A 14,281-nucleotide genomic window follows, 5' to 3' on the forward strand; every position below is an offset into this window, starting at 1 on the left:
ACGTTTTGTTTCAAAGGATTGAGGTGTGTTGCTTTTAAATAAAATTGTTTTACAAGTCAGGGAAAACTGCAAAGTTTAATGAGTATGAAATAAGCTACCAGTGTTTTTGATTGGGTACAGACAAGCCCATGCTTGTATGTTCCAGGAGAATATATTATTGGACCTGTTTAGTCTGTGATAATGACCTTTCTTATAAACCCCCATAGTATCATACTGCTTCATTATTTTTTTTTTTTTTTTTGCCAAAGATTAAGTAGCATCTCATAATCCAAGATCATTGTGATTACTACATGGTATATTTCTGCCAGAAGTTTTTACTAATTGCAAGTCAACAGCCACCTGTTGCCAATTTCATCTTTTAAGTGTAAACCCTGCTTTTTACCTTTATAAATTGAGTAAAATCAATATTAAAATCTGGTGGTTTTTTTTTCCCTACAGTAGTCCAGTTTGTATTTTTTAGCCCTAATTTATAGTCTGTCACTTAAGGTGGAACTTATAAAGCAAGTTCCAAACCCAAGTTAAAAGGACCTGTGTGTGTAATAGCTACAGCATCATTGTTTTTCCTTTCATTTTAGTTTGTTTTGCTTTCTAATTAAAATCCGTAAATATATTTATTTCACAGTTTACATAGTGCCCGTTAGAATGACATCTATCTGGGTGCTTTACAGTTTTAAGACAATTTGAATACTGAAACACTCAAATAGGACCAAGCCAACAAGTAACAGAACAAAGCCACACCTTAAAACTATTTCTTAGTTTTCTAAGACAAGCTAGAAAGAAAGCAACCCGGAAGAACCTGAAGTGAATGGTAATATTTATGATGGAATTTTAATATATGTTAGTAAAATCTTTGACTCAGGGATAAGGAGCCTCTCTGAAGGGGTTTTATTTTGGAGGAAAATTAGTTTGTATTAAGAGGAGCCTTGCACCTAAACCAGCTTTCTAGTAGTAGGGGTAGAATCCTGACAGCAACCATCAGCATTTACGCTGGTGGTGACTAATGCTTTTCTAACACTGACTTTTTACTATTATACTTATAGTAGTGGGGGAAATTATGATTATATTACAGACTACTGTTTAATAATTTGAGGAAGGTTTAGAATGTGTTAAGAAAAAGATTATAAAATAGGATTTACAAGTTCTCCTCTTTGCAAATACATATGTTATAAACTGTGCCTATCTATTTGTACAAAGATGTTAGTAATTTTTACCTTTGGTGGATTATGGAATTTTTTTTTCTTGTTTTTCTTTTCCATATATTTTTTTTAAGATTTTATTTATTTATTTGACAGACAGCCGGCGAGAGAGGAAACACAAGCAGGGGGAGTGGGAGAGGAAGAAGCAGGCTCCCAGCAGAGAAGCCTGATGTGGGGCTCGAACCCAGAACGCTGGGATCACGCCCTGAGCCGAAGGCAGATGCTTAATGACTGTGCTACCCAGGCGCCCCTCTTTTCCATATTTCTTAAACCTTCTACAGTGAAACATGTATTACTTACAGAAGATGTTATTTTTAAAACACTAAAACAATGTTGGAAATATCTACAAGACAAAACTAATAGATGAAGTTTATGTTAACTTTCATGTTTTAAATAAGGGAAGCCATTAATAATCCTGATAGGGAGGCAGAAGTATAATGCTTACATTCTAGACTTCTGTTTTGATATACGAGACTTTGTATTATTTTGTACTTGGAATATTTACCATTATTGTCAAATGTATAGGATTGAGGGTTAACAAGCATTTATTTTAGTAACTAAACATTTTAAACTATTCCACTTAAAAACTGTTCAAAGCATTTTAGATCCTTAAGAGCCATAGTATATGTGAAGATTGGGTTGTCAACTGCTTAGAAATTTAGTAACTATTGATGCATGGATACATTGTGCAAGGACTGTGAGCCTTTAAGTGTAGCCCTGGGTACGATTGCGTTGTCTAACAGAGTTAAGCTATTTGAAAAACCCTGTTTTCAGTACTTGTTAAAGTTATAAAACAGTTGCCCTGGAAAGAACCATTGTGGTCATTTTGTAGGGGAGGGAACTGAGGCCCAGAAAGTTCATAATTTGCACAGGCTTTGTTGTAGTGAATTAACATAGGAACTGGTATTCATAACCTGGGCTCCTGGTTCTTTATACTATACTTGGAACTTAATTAATTAAATAATTAATTTTAGCATAGATAATATATTTATACAGTTAAAAATTCAAAAGGTACAAAAAGGTATTTAACAGAAACTTTCTTCTACGTTTGCCTTTTGCAACCCAGTTCTCCACTCTCGAGGGAACAAAAAACACATTTTGTTTCTTTTCAGAGTTATATTTATATGAAGAAAGCTTCATTCATTTAAAAATATGATCTAATTGATATTATTTAGCTCCACATTTTCACTTTATCAGTGTAAAATAATTTAAGGCAAACAAACTTATCTTTGGATCTGAATGAATACGGCTTACTTTTTTAAGAGCATGGAACTTTTTTGACTTACCAAGAACCTCTAAAAAGGTTGTTATTATTATTATATGGTTCGTAAGCTGTGTATTTTATAATATGCCTGCTTTTCCATAGCAGTGAGTATATGGAGAGATAACTTTAACCTTTTCTCAATAGTCTGGGCAGTGTCAGTGAGGTATGATAAGGGTTGGTTTTAGTTGTTTGTAGTTATTTGACACAGGCATTATATAGGAAGCCATTTAAGTAAAGGATCTTATTTTAAGATCTGTGTCAACAATCCCTTTACATAAAATACCATCTTACACAGTTCATTCCAACCTGATAGTTGACTTCCTCTCATAAACTGCTTATATTTTTATTCCATAGTTTCTGCCACCTTTGATCATATATCACTACAGTTCTAAGTTTATTACTTTTCCTTCTCACTATTATTTATGCTGTAGTGGTTTAGACAGCCTTGAACATTCTTTGGGATTAGGTATCTAGTCTCCCAAAGATATTTGTAATACTTAAGTTTAATAAATCACATGAATGAACAAATACAGAAATATAAATAATTCAAAAGGTGATTGATTTTGAAGTTGATTTCACTGTAATGATTGTGTATTTGTTTTGTATATTTGTCATATTAACAAAGTTATGAATCTCTACTCTAAAGATTAAGGGGCACCTGGGTGGCTCAGTCATTAAGCGTTTGCCTTCAGTTCAGGTCATGATCCCAGCATTCTGGGATCGAGCCCCACATCGGGCTTCCTGCTCAGCAGGAAGCCTGCTTCTCCCTCTCCCACTCCCCCTGCTTGTGTTCCCTCTCTTGCTGCCTCTCTCTGTCAAATAAATAAATAAAATATTTTTTAAAAAAATCCTTTAAATAAAAAAAAATAAAGATTAGCTAAAGCAGCATAGAAATAACCAGGAAGTTAATCAGTGGGATCTCAAAACTCCCCTTTGTCTATGGTCCTTCGAACAATTCTTTATCTAAAATAGGTAGCCCCTTAGACTGGTTAGAGTACGAACCTAGGCAGAACTTGCTTCTTGAAAAGTTGGCAAGGTTTGAGCAAAGAAAACAAGGGTCAGGATATACAAGAAGCAATTAAATAAGCTCACCACTGTTAGTAAATTCAAAACGTTTTCTCCTAGAAACAGTGCTTTAAAAGGTGACTGATTGGGGCGCCTGGGTTGCTCAGTCGTTAAGCGTCTGCCTTCGGTTCAAGTCATGATCCCAGGGTCCCAGGATCGAGCCCCGCATTGAGCTCCCTGCTCAGCAGGAAGCCTGCTTCTCCCTCTCCCACTCCCCTTGCTTGTGTTCCCTCTCTTGCTGTGTCTCTGTGTCAAATAAATTAAAATCTTAAAAATTAAAATAAAATAAAAAATAAATAAAATAAAAGGTGACTGATTTCCCAGATCAGCCACTAAAAGGTTAAAATAGCCCACAGTATAGAGAATCAAACTATAAGAATGCTTCTATGAGAAACTCTTGTGGATTTTAGCTAATTAATGAATGAGTTTGGGGAACATACCTGTTTTAATGAAGAATTGCCTAAATTTTCTTAAGTCCATCATATGGTTGTTAAGTGTAAATTAAAAAGTAAAGTAATGATGTTTTAAGAAATTTCCTAGCTATAAAACTTTCTCCTTTATCTGCCTGACATACTATGGCATTTGCTAGTATATTCTGTTTAATTTGCAATTTAACCCCTCTGAGGGGTCAGTTCTCCCTCTTGATAAAACTAATCTTCTGTTTGGCATATGCTGTCTCAACTTGTTGACTAAATTGATTAATTTGAGAGAATTTATTATTCACTGAGGCTGTGTTTTTGGGACTCATGTGGAAGGCATACTGTACATCGCCAGTTTACTTGTGATTTGGCGTGTACTGGGGGTACACAGCTGGTGAGTAAGTGAAATTGGAAGACTCCTTGAGGATATCATTTTATTTAAACTTACGTATTTTTTAATCATAATACCTGCTAATCTTTCATGCTGCCTGTGTTAGTTTTACTGCTTTTATTAATGTCATTAAAAATCAAGTACGTAGTACCTTCAAATACCAAACTGTATATTTAAGCAGTATAGTTAATCTCCAAAAGTGGGACTGTAGGCCCACTGGCCTATTTCTTTCTTTATTGGCCATAGCTGTTACTAGCTTTATGGCTCCTGTGTAGAATTATGTAGTCAGGGCATTGCACAAAGGTGGTTCGATGAGGGGGCAATTGGCAACTGAAATCTAGTGTAAGTTCCGCTCTCCAGTCAGCCTTTATCCACTGGGAAGACTAGGTACCTTTTTCTAATTCTTCCACCCAAGGGATACACTTCCTAATTTACATAAATATGAGTACATATTAAAGAAGGCCCTGATTAATTCTACTTGTTGATCTGCACAGAGTTTCTGAGCACTGAAATTTAATTCGCTACTCTTGATGATGATTAAAATGGATAAGGATTTAATAGATACACCTTAGTACTTTAGTTTTGTACATCAACCATTTTATTATAGCAGATGTTAGGATAAGAATGGATTGTTATAGTACATATGTAAAATGTTTTAGTACTTGGTGGAGTGATCTTTTGCTGGCATTGTTTTAAAATAAGCTGGCCATGCTTTGTTTTTATCCTGATCCTTTAAAGTATAAATACTTAATCCAAGAATTTCCTAAGACACATTGTGGCACACTATGGTAAAACAAACATGGGCTTTGGAGTCAGAAATACTTGGGTTCAGATCTCACCTTTGCCTTGCTGTAAAACTGGGACAGATTAAGATTTGTGTCATATTCTCTTCGTCTGTCAAAATACAAATAGAACCAACCTTACTGGGTTGTTACGAAGATTAGAAGACCTCGTGTACAAAGCAGATGCTGGGTACTCACTAAACGTGTTATTTCTAGCCCTTCTACCTCAACACTTTAATGCCTTCACTGTAAAAATTCAGTAATTAGAGAGTGCATTGGTGGTTTGGGTTAGCTTTATCTTTATATCTGAGCTAACCCTAAAGCCCCTTTTGTTTTTATACTTGTTGAAAATAAGTCCAAGGTGTATTTCTGTACTTGCATGTCTTACTAGGCTGATAGAGGATCCCCCAGAATACCATTCTGAACCCCATTTGAACATCTGTTGTTAGAGTTCAATATTTGAGCAGTTGTGAATGGATTACATCACAGGCAGGGTTATCATTTCTTAATAAAGGCATGTCATTAGCTTAAATTTTTATTATGATCTGCCTGTTTGTCTTAGAGAAGTCAAGTGCAGTGGAAAAAATTCTGGTTAGTGAAATTGCCTGTCACTGGATAAGATCATGAGGCAAATATAAGTAGACCCAGTAAAGAACAAACTCCACTTTGTTAATTTGGAAACATGTGTGGACACCCATTATTTGAATCTGTTAGAGCTGACTTAAGAAAAAGAGAAACCCCAGATTAATGTCATGGGTGGAAAAATAGGTGTATTATTATGATTGAATGTTAGACTTTTCTTTTGAAATAACAAAAAGACCCCTAGATATCATAAAATCAGATTATGTATTTTTATAAATTATGTATTATTTATAAATTATGAATAATTAATTTATAACTTAGATTATGATGGAGTCAGACCCTATCTCTGACTCTGAGCGAGGCTACTGAAACTTTTGAATTTGTGCTGCTGTGTATGATATTTTAAAGAATGTGTGACCCATACCCCTAAACCTCACTTCTAAACTTGTAGCTGAGGAAAAGTATATTTTCTTTTAATTTTTATTTAGGTTACAGCCTTATTTTAGAAGAGAGTAAAGGTGTTGTCTACAGCATATGTCAGTGGTTTCAAACTAATTTTTTACATGCAAAACATTAATTTGTCTTTTATCTAATCTTTTATCTATATAGGCGTTAATTCATGGACTAAACAGACACTATTACTCCATTACTATTAACTACCGGAAAAATGAACTGGAACAGAAGGTAAGTTAATCTTAGAGAGGGGAAAAAAGTCTTTTTCAGACCGTTTAAATTATTACCTAATATATTTGAATCTGAATTGTTGACCTTGTTCATTGATGTGTTCAAAGATTTTTTCATTCCTGATGAATTACAGGAACATAAAATAAAGGAATATTTTATTGGACATATTGAAAGATGTTTTACCTTTTTGGTAGATGCTAAAACAAGAGAATAAGTAGGAAACAAACATTTCTGTTTGATTTTATGATTAATTAGAAAAATCTTTCTCCTTGTTCTGTGATTTTTCTGATTAATTTATCTTTTTCCAATAAAATGACCTTTTGAAACTTTTTCCACGTTTAAAAGGAATAAATTAGATTATAACTGTGTAGTACTTAAAAAAATACTCTATTCACATAGGGTAAATGAAAGGTGAGTCAAAAGGGAAATGCAGTAGGGTTTTCAGATATTTAAAGCTAGATTCTTACCCTTTTTTATACGAGGCAATTTTTTAAATTTGGTTACCGTAAAAAGGACCTAACATCTTGGTGGGTTAGCGTTCTTTTGTTTCTACTATTTTAGGATTATTTCAAATAATACCAAATATATAAGTCTGCCTATTACTTATTGAAATTACAGTCTGAACTGCTTTTCTATTTTTTTTTTTTACTATTACAATTAGTCATCTTCCAAATTAGCTTCTTGTATATCTCCCTGAGAAAGACTTAAAATAATTTTTAAGAACCCCGAGTACTATTGGTAGCCATAAATTTTGGCTCTATGTGACTTTCAAGTCCAAACATGGTAAGTAATCAGGAGTAAATAAGACCTTACTTAACTGATCGAAACTATTCCTCACAAAGGTACCGTAGAAGGTAATTCTAGTGCATGAGGTGAATGGGAAGTGGGATAAGTTGGGCTGTCCATATTGCCTCTTCTTACTACCAAATGACCTCCATTTTTAATGTCATTTATATATTGTGGGGGAAGATGTGCTGTTTAAGATTTTAATTAAAAGAAGAATTCTGTTTTGTTAAGTTTTATAAACCACTGTTTTCAAAGGTCAAAGCTACCAGTAAACTCACCCAAAGGTCCTGTGTGCTTGAGCATGACGATGAGTGAGGGGCTGCAGGGGCCAGTTCTTCTCTGGCCCAACAGAAGACACGGAGCCATACATCTTTCTTGCAGCTGTTTGCCTATGTTCCAAAGTTTTTATGTGCTAGATTTAGTTGATAGCTTGAAGGATATTTTCAACACTTAATTTTTAATTTTTATAGAATAGGTACAGACTATGAAAAAGAGCACCAGTCAGGTACAAACTGAAAGATTTATTCACATATGTAAATATTTTATCAGTCTGATATCTGACACCCAACTGTTTGGAAATATCCAGCTAATTACATCGACTTTTCCCCTTTTTTGATGCCTCAGAACTTACCACTATTCTTGGCATAAAAGATGACACACATAAATACCTACATAAGTTAATTAATGTTATGTTTATGCTCCTAGTCGCTCAGTTTAGGAGCTTTTATAGTACTAGAAGCCCTGCCTTTACTCTTATCCCACCAACCTGTATGTTTACCTTCAAACATATTCAAGGGTCACAGTGGAATCCCTGTTTAGGCACGGTAGGGATATCCTCATGCTCTGTGGGAACTTTGCTTTTGAAGTGGTAGGAAAAATCCAGTTCTCAACACTTAACTATAGGTAGCTTTGTAACATATATAGTTGCAGCTGCACCAAAATTTTCTGAAGTTGTATTTTCTAGAACACTTTTCAGTGGAGAAGATGAGAAGCAGTCAAAGAAATTGGAGTTACTTGTGCAGAATTTTCTCGGTTTTTTTGCACACTGCTCTTACCTCCATGGGCCCTTGAATGGGAATGGAGGAATTTGGAGCTTTGTGTCTTGCAAAGTCTCATAGGTGATTTTTGACATGCAGCTTATTCTCCAGCATTAAAAAAAAAACAAAAATCTTTGTACCACATATAACTGCAAAACTCTAAGCAAGTAGAATAGTTTTCTAAACTAAACCCAACACTTGAGGTATATCTCCAGATCATGGCTCATGGATCTCACAAGATAGACTGGTCCTAATGGTAAAAGAACAACAACCATTTTTTTTTCCCACAAAGATTTTATTAGTCATTTTAAAAAGTTAATTGTAAGTTCAACTAAAGAACATTTATAGAGTAATAAGACTAAGAAAAACTGTCTTAGGACTCTAACCTTGAAAACTTAGGAAGTTTGAAGAATATGTACTCAGAACGAGGAGTCTAGCTTGAGAAACAAGGAACTAAGGTGTTTAGTTCATGATCACTAATAGGGTCTGATCCTAGTTTGCTGCTTTGATTGTAGACTGGACAAATCTGTGGTTTCCTGGCCAGTTTCATGACTTTTCATTCTGATAGGAAGTTTCCATTTTAAAAATTATGAATGGAATATTAGAATTAAAAAGAAACTTAGAGAGTTATGAGACCTTAGCTCATAGATATATAAACTGAGGCTCAGAAAGATTTACATGAAGTCATTCAGTGAATGGGACATTTACTTGCTTACCGTGGCCTTTGAAAGTTGGGCTATATGAACTATTAGAGACCTTGTGTGTAATGTTAGTAGTTTTACTGATTCATTCATTTGTTTATGCATTCAGCAAATGTTTATTGAATGTCTGCTATGATTAGATTAGATATTGTTCTAGAATCTAGATCTTGGTGATCTTGAAATCAGCAGATCAATAATAAGGCAAGATAAGGGAAGACAGATGTTTAAGAGTGTGTGAGGTGACTTTTTTATATAGTGTAGTGAGGTGAGGCGTCGATCTCTAAGGAAATGAGAAATGTAAGCCATGCAAAGATAAGGAAAATAGCCTTTGAGGCAGAAGGACAGCAAGTACAAAGGCCGTGGCATTGGAATACTCCTGAGGTTATATTAATATAAATTTAGGAGAATTTTTATTCAAGTTTAAGTTAATAAAATTAAGTTTTAAATTCATTCATTAATTCCGAAGTTTTTTTGTGAAATTGTTTCTCAATTCAAGTGAAGGAAATACCCTCGGTATAGGAAAATAATTACTTTTTCTTTATATTTTTTAGATGTTGCTAAATTTGCATAAGAAGAGTTGGATGGAAGGTTTGACACTTCAGGACTACAGTGAACACTGTAAACACAATGAATCAGTGGTAAAAGAGATGTTGGAATTAGCCAAGAATTATAATAAGGTGAAAGTTACTTCTAACGATTATTTCTTTCTTATAATCTTTGAAATATGTATGATTAGATGGCAAACATGGTATAAATATATACATAGTTAAAAATAGAGTGGCCTGTTTTCTAGATCAGACAGTGAATATTTGGGACTTTGCAGGCCATCCAGTCTGTTGGCAGCTACTCAACTCTGCTGTCGTAGTATAAACGTAGCCACAGACAATACATAAAGGAGTGAGTGAGGCCGTGTTTCAGTACAGCTTTATTTTATTTTATTTTATTTTATTTTTTAAACATTTTATTTATTTATCTGACAGAGAACAAGAGAGCACAAGCAGGGGAAGCCGGCAGAGGGAGAGGGAGAAGCAGTCTCTCCACTGAGCAGGGAGCCCAATGTGGGGTTTGATCCCAGGATCCAGGGATCATGACCTGAGCCAAAGGCAGTCGTTTAACTGACTGAGCCACCCAGGCACGCCAGTACAACTTTATTTAATAAAACAGGCAGCTGGCTAGATCTTGGCCCATGGGCTATAGTTTGCCAACCCTATTTTAGACCATATAAAATAGTTTTACATTTGAGATTTCTCGATTATCCAGAGGGCTTTTTCTTGGAAGGAAAGGGGAAACAAGGAGATGTAGGATAATAACAACAGCATTTAATACTTCTGCACATAGTTTAGTTTATGAACTTTTCTTTTTTTCATCTAATAAGTGTCTGTTGAAAACCTGCTGTGTGCCAGGCACTGGGGATATTGTAAGAAGCAAGACTTGTCCTCACAGTGCTTATTTTCTGGTAGGGGAAACAAAGTAAACAGAGAAACGACATAATGATATATTGTGATTGGTGATATGAAGATGTTTAAAAAGTTATATTTTTTGGAATCCCCTGAAAATATTTATTGTGTGCTAAAATACATGTGGCCATAATATTTTCATTCATAAATTTATATTATTTTACAATCCTGAAATTAAAAAAATACTTGAACTATGACTTAAAATGTATCTTCTTGGGGCGCCTGGGTGGCTCAGTCGTTAAGCGTCTGCCTTTGGCTCAGGGCGTGATCCCAGCGTTCTGGGATCAAGCCCCACATCAGGCTCCTCTGCTGGAAGCCTGCTTCTTCCTCTCCCACTCCCCCTGCTTGTGTTCCCTCTCTCGCTGCCTGTCTCTCTCTGTCAAATAAATAAAATAAAATCTTTAAAAAAAAAAGTATCTTCTGTGTTGTATTAGTTTCCAAGGGCTGCCTTAACAAACTACAATAAACTGAGTATTTTAAAACAAATATATTCCCTCATGATTATGGAGGCTAAAAGTCTAAAATCAAGGTATTGGCAGCCTCCAGGGAAAGATATTTCCTTTCCTTTTCCAGATCCTTTAGTCCAAGGCTTTCTTTAGCTTGTGACAACTCCAATCTCTAACCAGAGTTAGGATTTCAACATATTTGGTGGAGAGGTGGGACAGATTCAGCCTAACATGTATTTTCCTGCTTTCTTGACCAAAAACCCACATAGAGTAGTTTTTACATTTTGACCCAGAATATGCAAATATATATGTGTGTATATAAAGTTCCAACAAAAGTTTTGCAAAATAATATTTACCCTTATTACATGTGATATATTGTTTTTTGTTATTTTACTCAATTTTATTGTTTCAATTATATATATATACATATTATATACATATACATATAGCTTGCAACCCATTAATGTATTGAAAACCTGCAATTTGTAAAACATACAAATTATACAGTGTTTTGTCTACAGTATTTATTGAATATCTCCTGTACAAGTTGCAGTGGAAAATAGGGATCCTTCCTTCATTTATAGGAAAACAGAGGCAGTAAAAAAAATTCACCAATGATCAGAATAGTAGGCCAAAATTGGTGTGTTTCTTAACACCTTAGTATTCAGTTTGTCCACAGACCAGCTATCAGTATCACCTAGGATCTTGTTAGAAATGCAGACTCTCAGGCCTACTGAATGAGAATCTACATTTGATCAAGATTTTCAGAGATTTGTAAACTCATTTGTATACAAGTTAGAAGTTAGAACTGCCCTAGAGAAGTCCATAGTGAAGTCCCGTAGAGATTCAGAGCCTTTTGCTTTCAGTTGTGGGAGACCCAGGATGCTGTCTTAGAGAATAACAGTATTTGAACTAGACCTTAAAGCTTGAATAAGATTGGACATACAGAGAAATGTTACACTAGGCAAAATAAACATTATGGGCAAAGGCTAAGAGAAAAGGCAAAGACACCTTTAGGAGTGTCGAGTTTGGCTCGAGTGTATAATATATGAGGGTGAATAGGGGAGGGTAGTTTTTTTAGAAGTCAAATAACAGAGCTTGGAATATCAGGATAGAGTTATTTTTGACCAGGAGCATGATATACCCAGAACCTGACTCTAAAAATGTAATTTGACAAGAGTATAAAAGGAGTGTGCTGTAAGAGGAGATTTGGAATGGACGCTCTGTTTAGGAGGAGCTTGCTATTATCTAAACAAAAGGTACTAAGTATCAGCTTTACTGCAGTGACATTGGGAACAGAGACATCAGTGGACAAATAAAACATGGCACCCGTTGGATGGATGAAGTGAAAGAAGAAGGGGGAGTCAAGGATGAATTCAGGGTTTCCTGCCTAGGTGACTTGAAGTATGTTAGTACTATTAAAATTTTCCAATTTAGAAGTAGAAGGATTGAGAAAGGAGATAGAGTTCTATTTTAAACAAGCAGTGGAAATATAGGACTAAAATTTAATGGTAAGAGCTAGAGCTTAAAATTTTGGAGACAATTAAAATTGATACTGGTTGTTGCACCAAAAAGTAATATTTCTCTTTTTACATTAACCACATCTTACCAAAATAAATATTAGCCAAGAGACAGTATATAAAATTTGCCACGTATAGCAAGACGTCTTTGGAGAGAGTTTAGCTTTGAGAAAAAGTTGATGGGCCCATACAAACTAAATTCCAGCAGAATTCGGTCTGACTTTGAGATCATGCCCTGATTTATATATAGTGTTCCAGCTGGAAATCTCCATTGATTCTAGATACAGCGAAAAAAAAAATTTTTTCTTTCTAGTATATGTTTTCATGTTGTGATATTAAAGAGAAAGAAGTAGTTTGTCATACTTAAAATAGCTATTAACCTTTTATACATTAGTGACTTAAGTAATATTATTCAGCAGACTGTAGGAATGGTTTTCATTTCTCTGTAACATTGCAAGTTTAAGTAAATTCATATTGGTACCACTGCCAGGAAATAACCTATTTATGGTTACTGCTGCCCATCCACAGAAGTTTTTCCTATTTTACAGTTTTAAAAAATCTCTGTAGTACTCAAAAACTTGTAAGGTTTGGTTATAAAATGAAAACAATGTGTAAGCTGTGATATGAAGGAGTCCAAATTTGAGAATGTAATTCCCTCTGTGATTGAAAGAGAATGTGGTGGAGTTTTTAGTAACACTTAAAATATAAAAAGAAAGGCCCATGCTACCAATTCTTCATAGTATTCTTTTTAATTGGTTGGTGTCTTAAACTAAGGTAATTACCGTTAGGTGCCAGTTAGCTCCTAAAGTGAAGAAAGATTAGAAAATAATTAAATTCCTTTGTCCCAACTTTTCTATTTCAAGTCCGAATTCCACACAAAGATTCTGCTTGATTACTAGTCATTGATTTCTCTGATTTCTGAACTACAACACCTACGTTCTCTTATTCCAGATCTCCTAATTTATTCATGCTAAGATGCATCAAAATATAAAATATTGATAATATTTGATTGGTTATTTGTAAGTGAATGTGCAAGTGAAAAATGAATTGTAGAAGAGTATTTTAAGAATAACAGAGACATAAAAATTTGCCTTGTTTTCAAATGCGTAGCCCCTATAAATCTGAGATCTGACAGTTTACCTTTCAGGTAGAAATAGTACTTGTTCTGTAACCTGAAAGAAAATTCAGTTATGGAGTGCCTGGGTGGTTCAGTTGGTTAAGTGTCTGCCTTTGGCTCAAGTCATGATCTCGGGGTCCTGGGATTGAGCCCCACATCGGGCTCCCTGCTTCTCCCTCTTCCTCTGCTGCTCCCCCTGCTTGTGTGCGCACTCTCTCTCTCTCTAATAATTAAATTTAAAAAAAACTTAGAAAATTCATGTATATTTTTTATATATGAATATATATATTTTTTACATATAAAACATAATTATATGACTACATTTGGCTTACTACAGTAGCTATTTTAAGTAGGAAAATGGTTTTTTGCTAGTGTAATAAGATAAGAAAAACAAAATAATATGTAAATAGTGGGAAAACCAGGCCAGATTATCATTATTTAAGTATGATAGGATATGTTTGCAATCAAACAGAAATCTAAGAGACTAAACTAGCAAATTGTTAAAACTCTTACAATAGAGAATTACGTAGATGGTAACCAAGCAGTTACAGAGGCTGAAACCAGTTGAAAAATATAATAGGCAGCAGATCAGTTCATAGCATCCAAAATTACAAAATACTTAGAAATAATTACCATAAGAAATAAATGTATATGACATATTTGAATAATACTAAAAACATTTTCAGATAGATTCCCTGGTTTCCAAATAGGAAGATTCAGTATTGTAAAGCTGCTGTCAAGCTTCCCAAAGATTACTTTAATGCCAGTAAGAATATCAATGAGGTTTTAAAGTTTTAATAACTTGACAGTAAAGTTTATCTGCAATAAAAATAA

At 34.5% G+C, this 14,281-nt stretch overlaps 1 protein-coding gene across 1 annotated transcript in view; it reads left to right on the top strand.

Moving 5' to 3' along the window:
* Positions 1-14,281, top strand: part of PSMD14 (proteasome 26S subunit, non-ATPase 14) — a 99,019-nt gene that overhangs the window by 76,035 nt on the left and 8,703 nt on the right. The window contains exons 9-10 of the mRNA XM_045780828.2: positions 6,309-6,383; positions 9,459-9,584. Of these exons, the coding sequence (XP_045636784.1) occupies positions 6,309-6,383; positions 9,459-9,584 (201 nt within the window). The remainder of the gene's footprint in view (positions 1-6,308; positions 6,384-9,458; positions 9,585-14,281) is intronic.

The sequence above is a fragment of the Ursus americanus genome, chromosome 1 (genome assembly GCF_024610735.1).
Source record: "Ursus americanus isolate L20-20 chromosome 1, mUrsAme1.1.p, whole genome shotgun sequence".
Taxonomy (NCBI): domain Eukaryota; kingdom Metazoa; phylum Chordata; class Mammalia; order Carnivora; family Ursidae; genus Ursus; species Ursus americanus.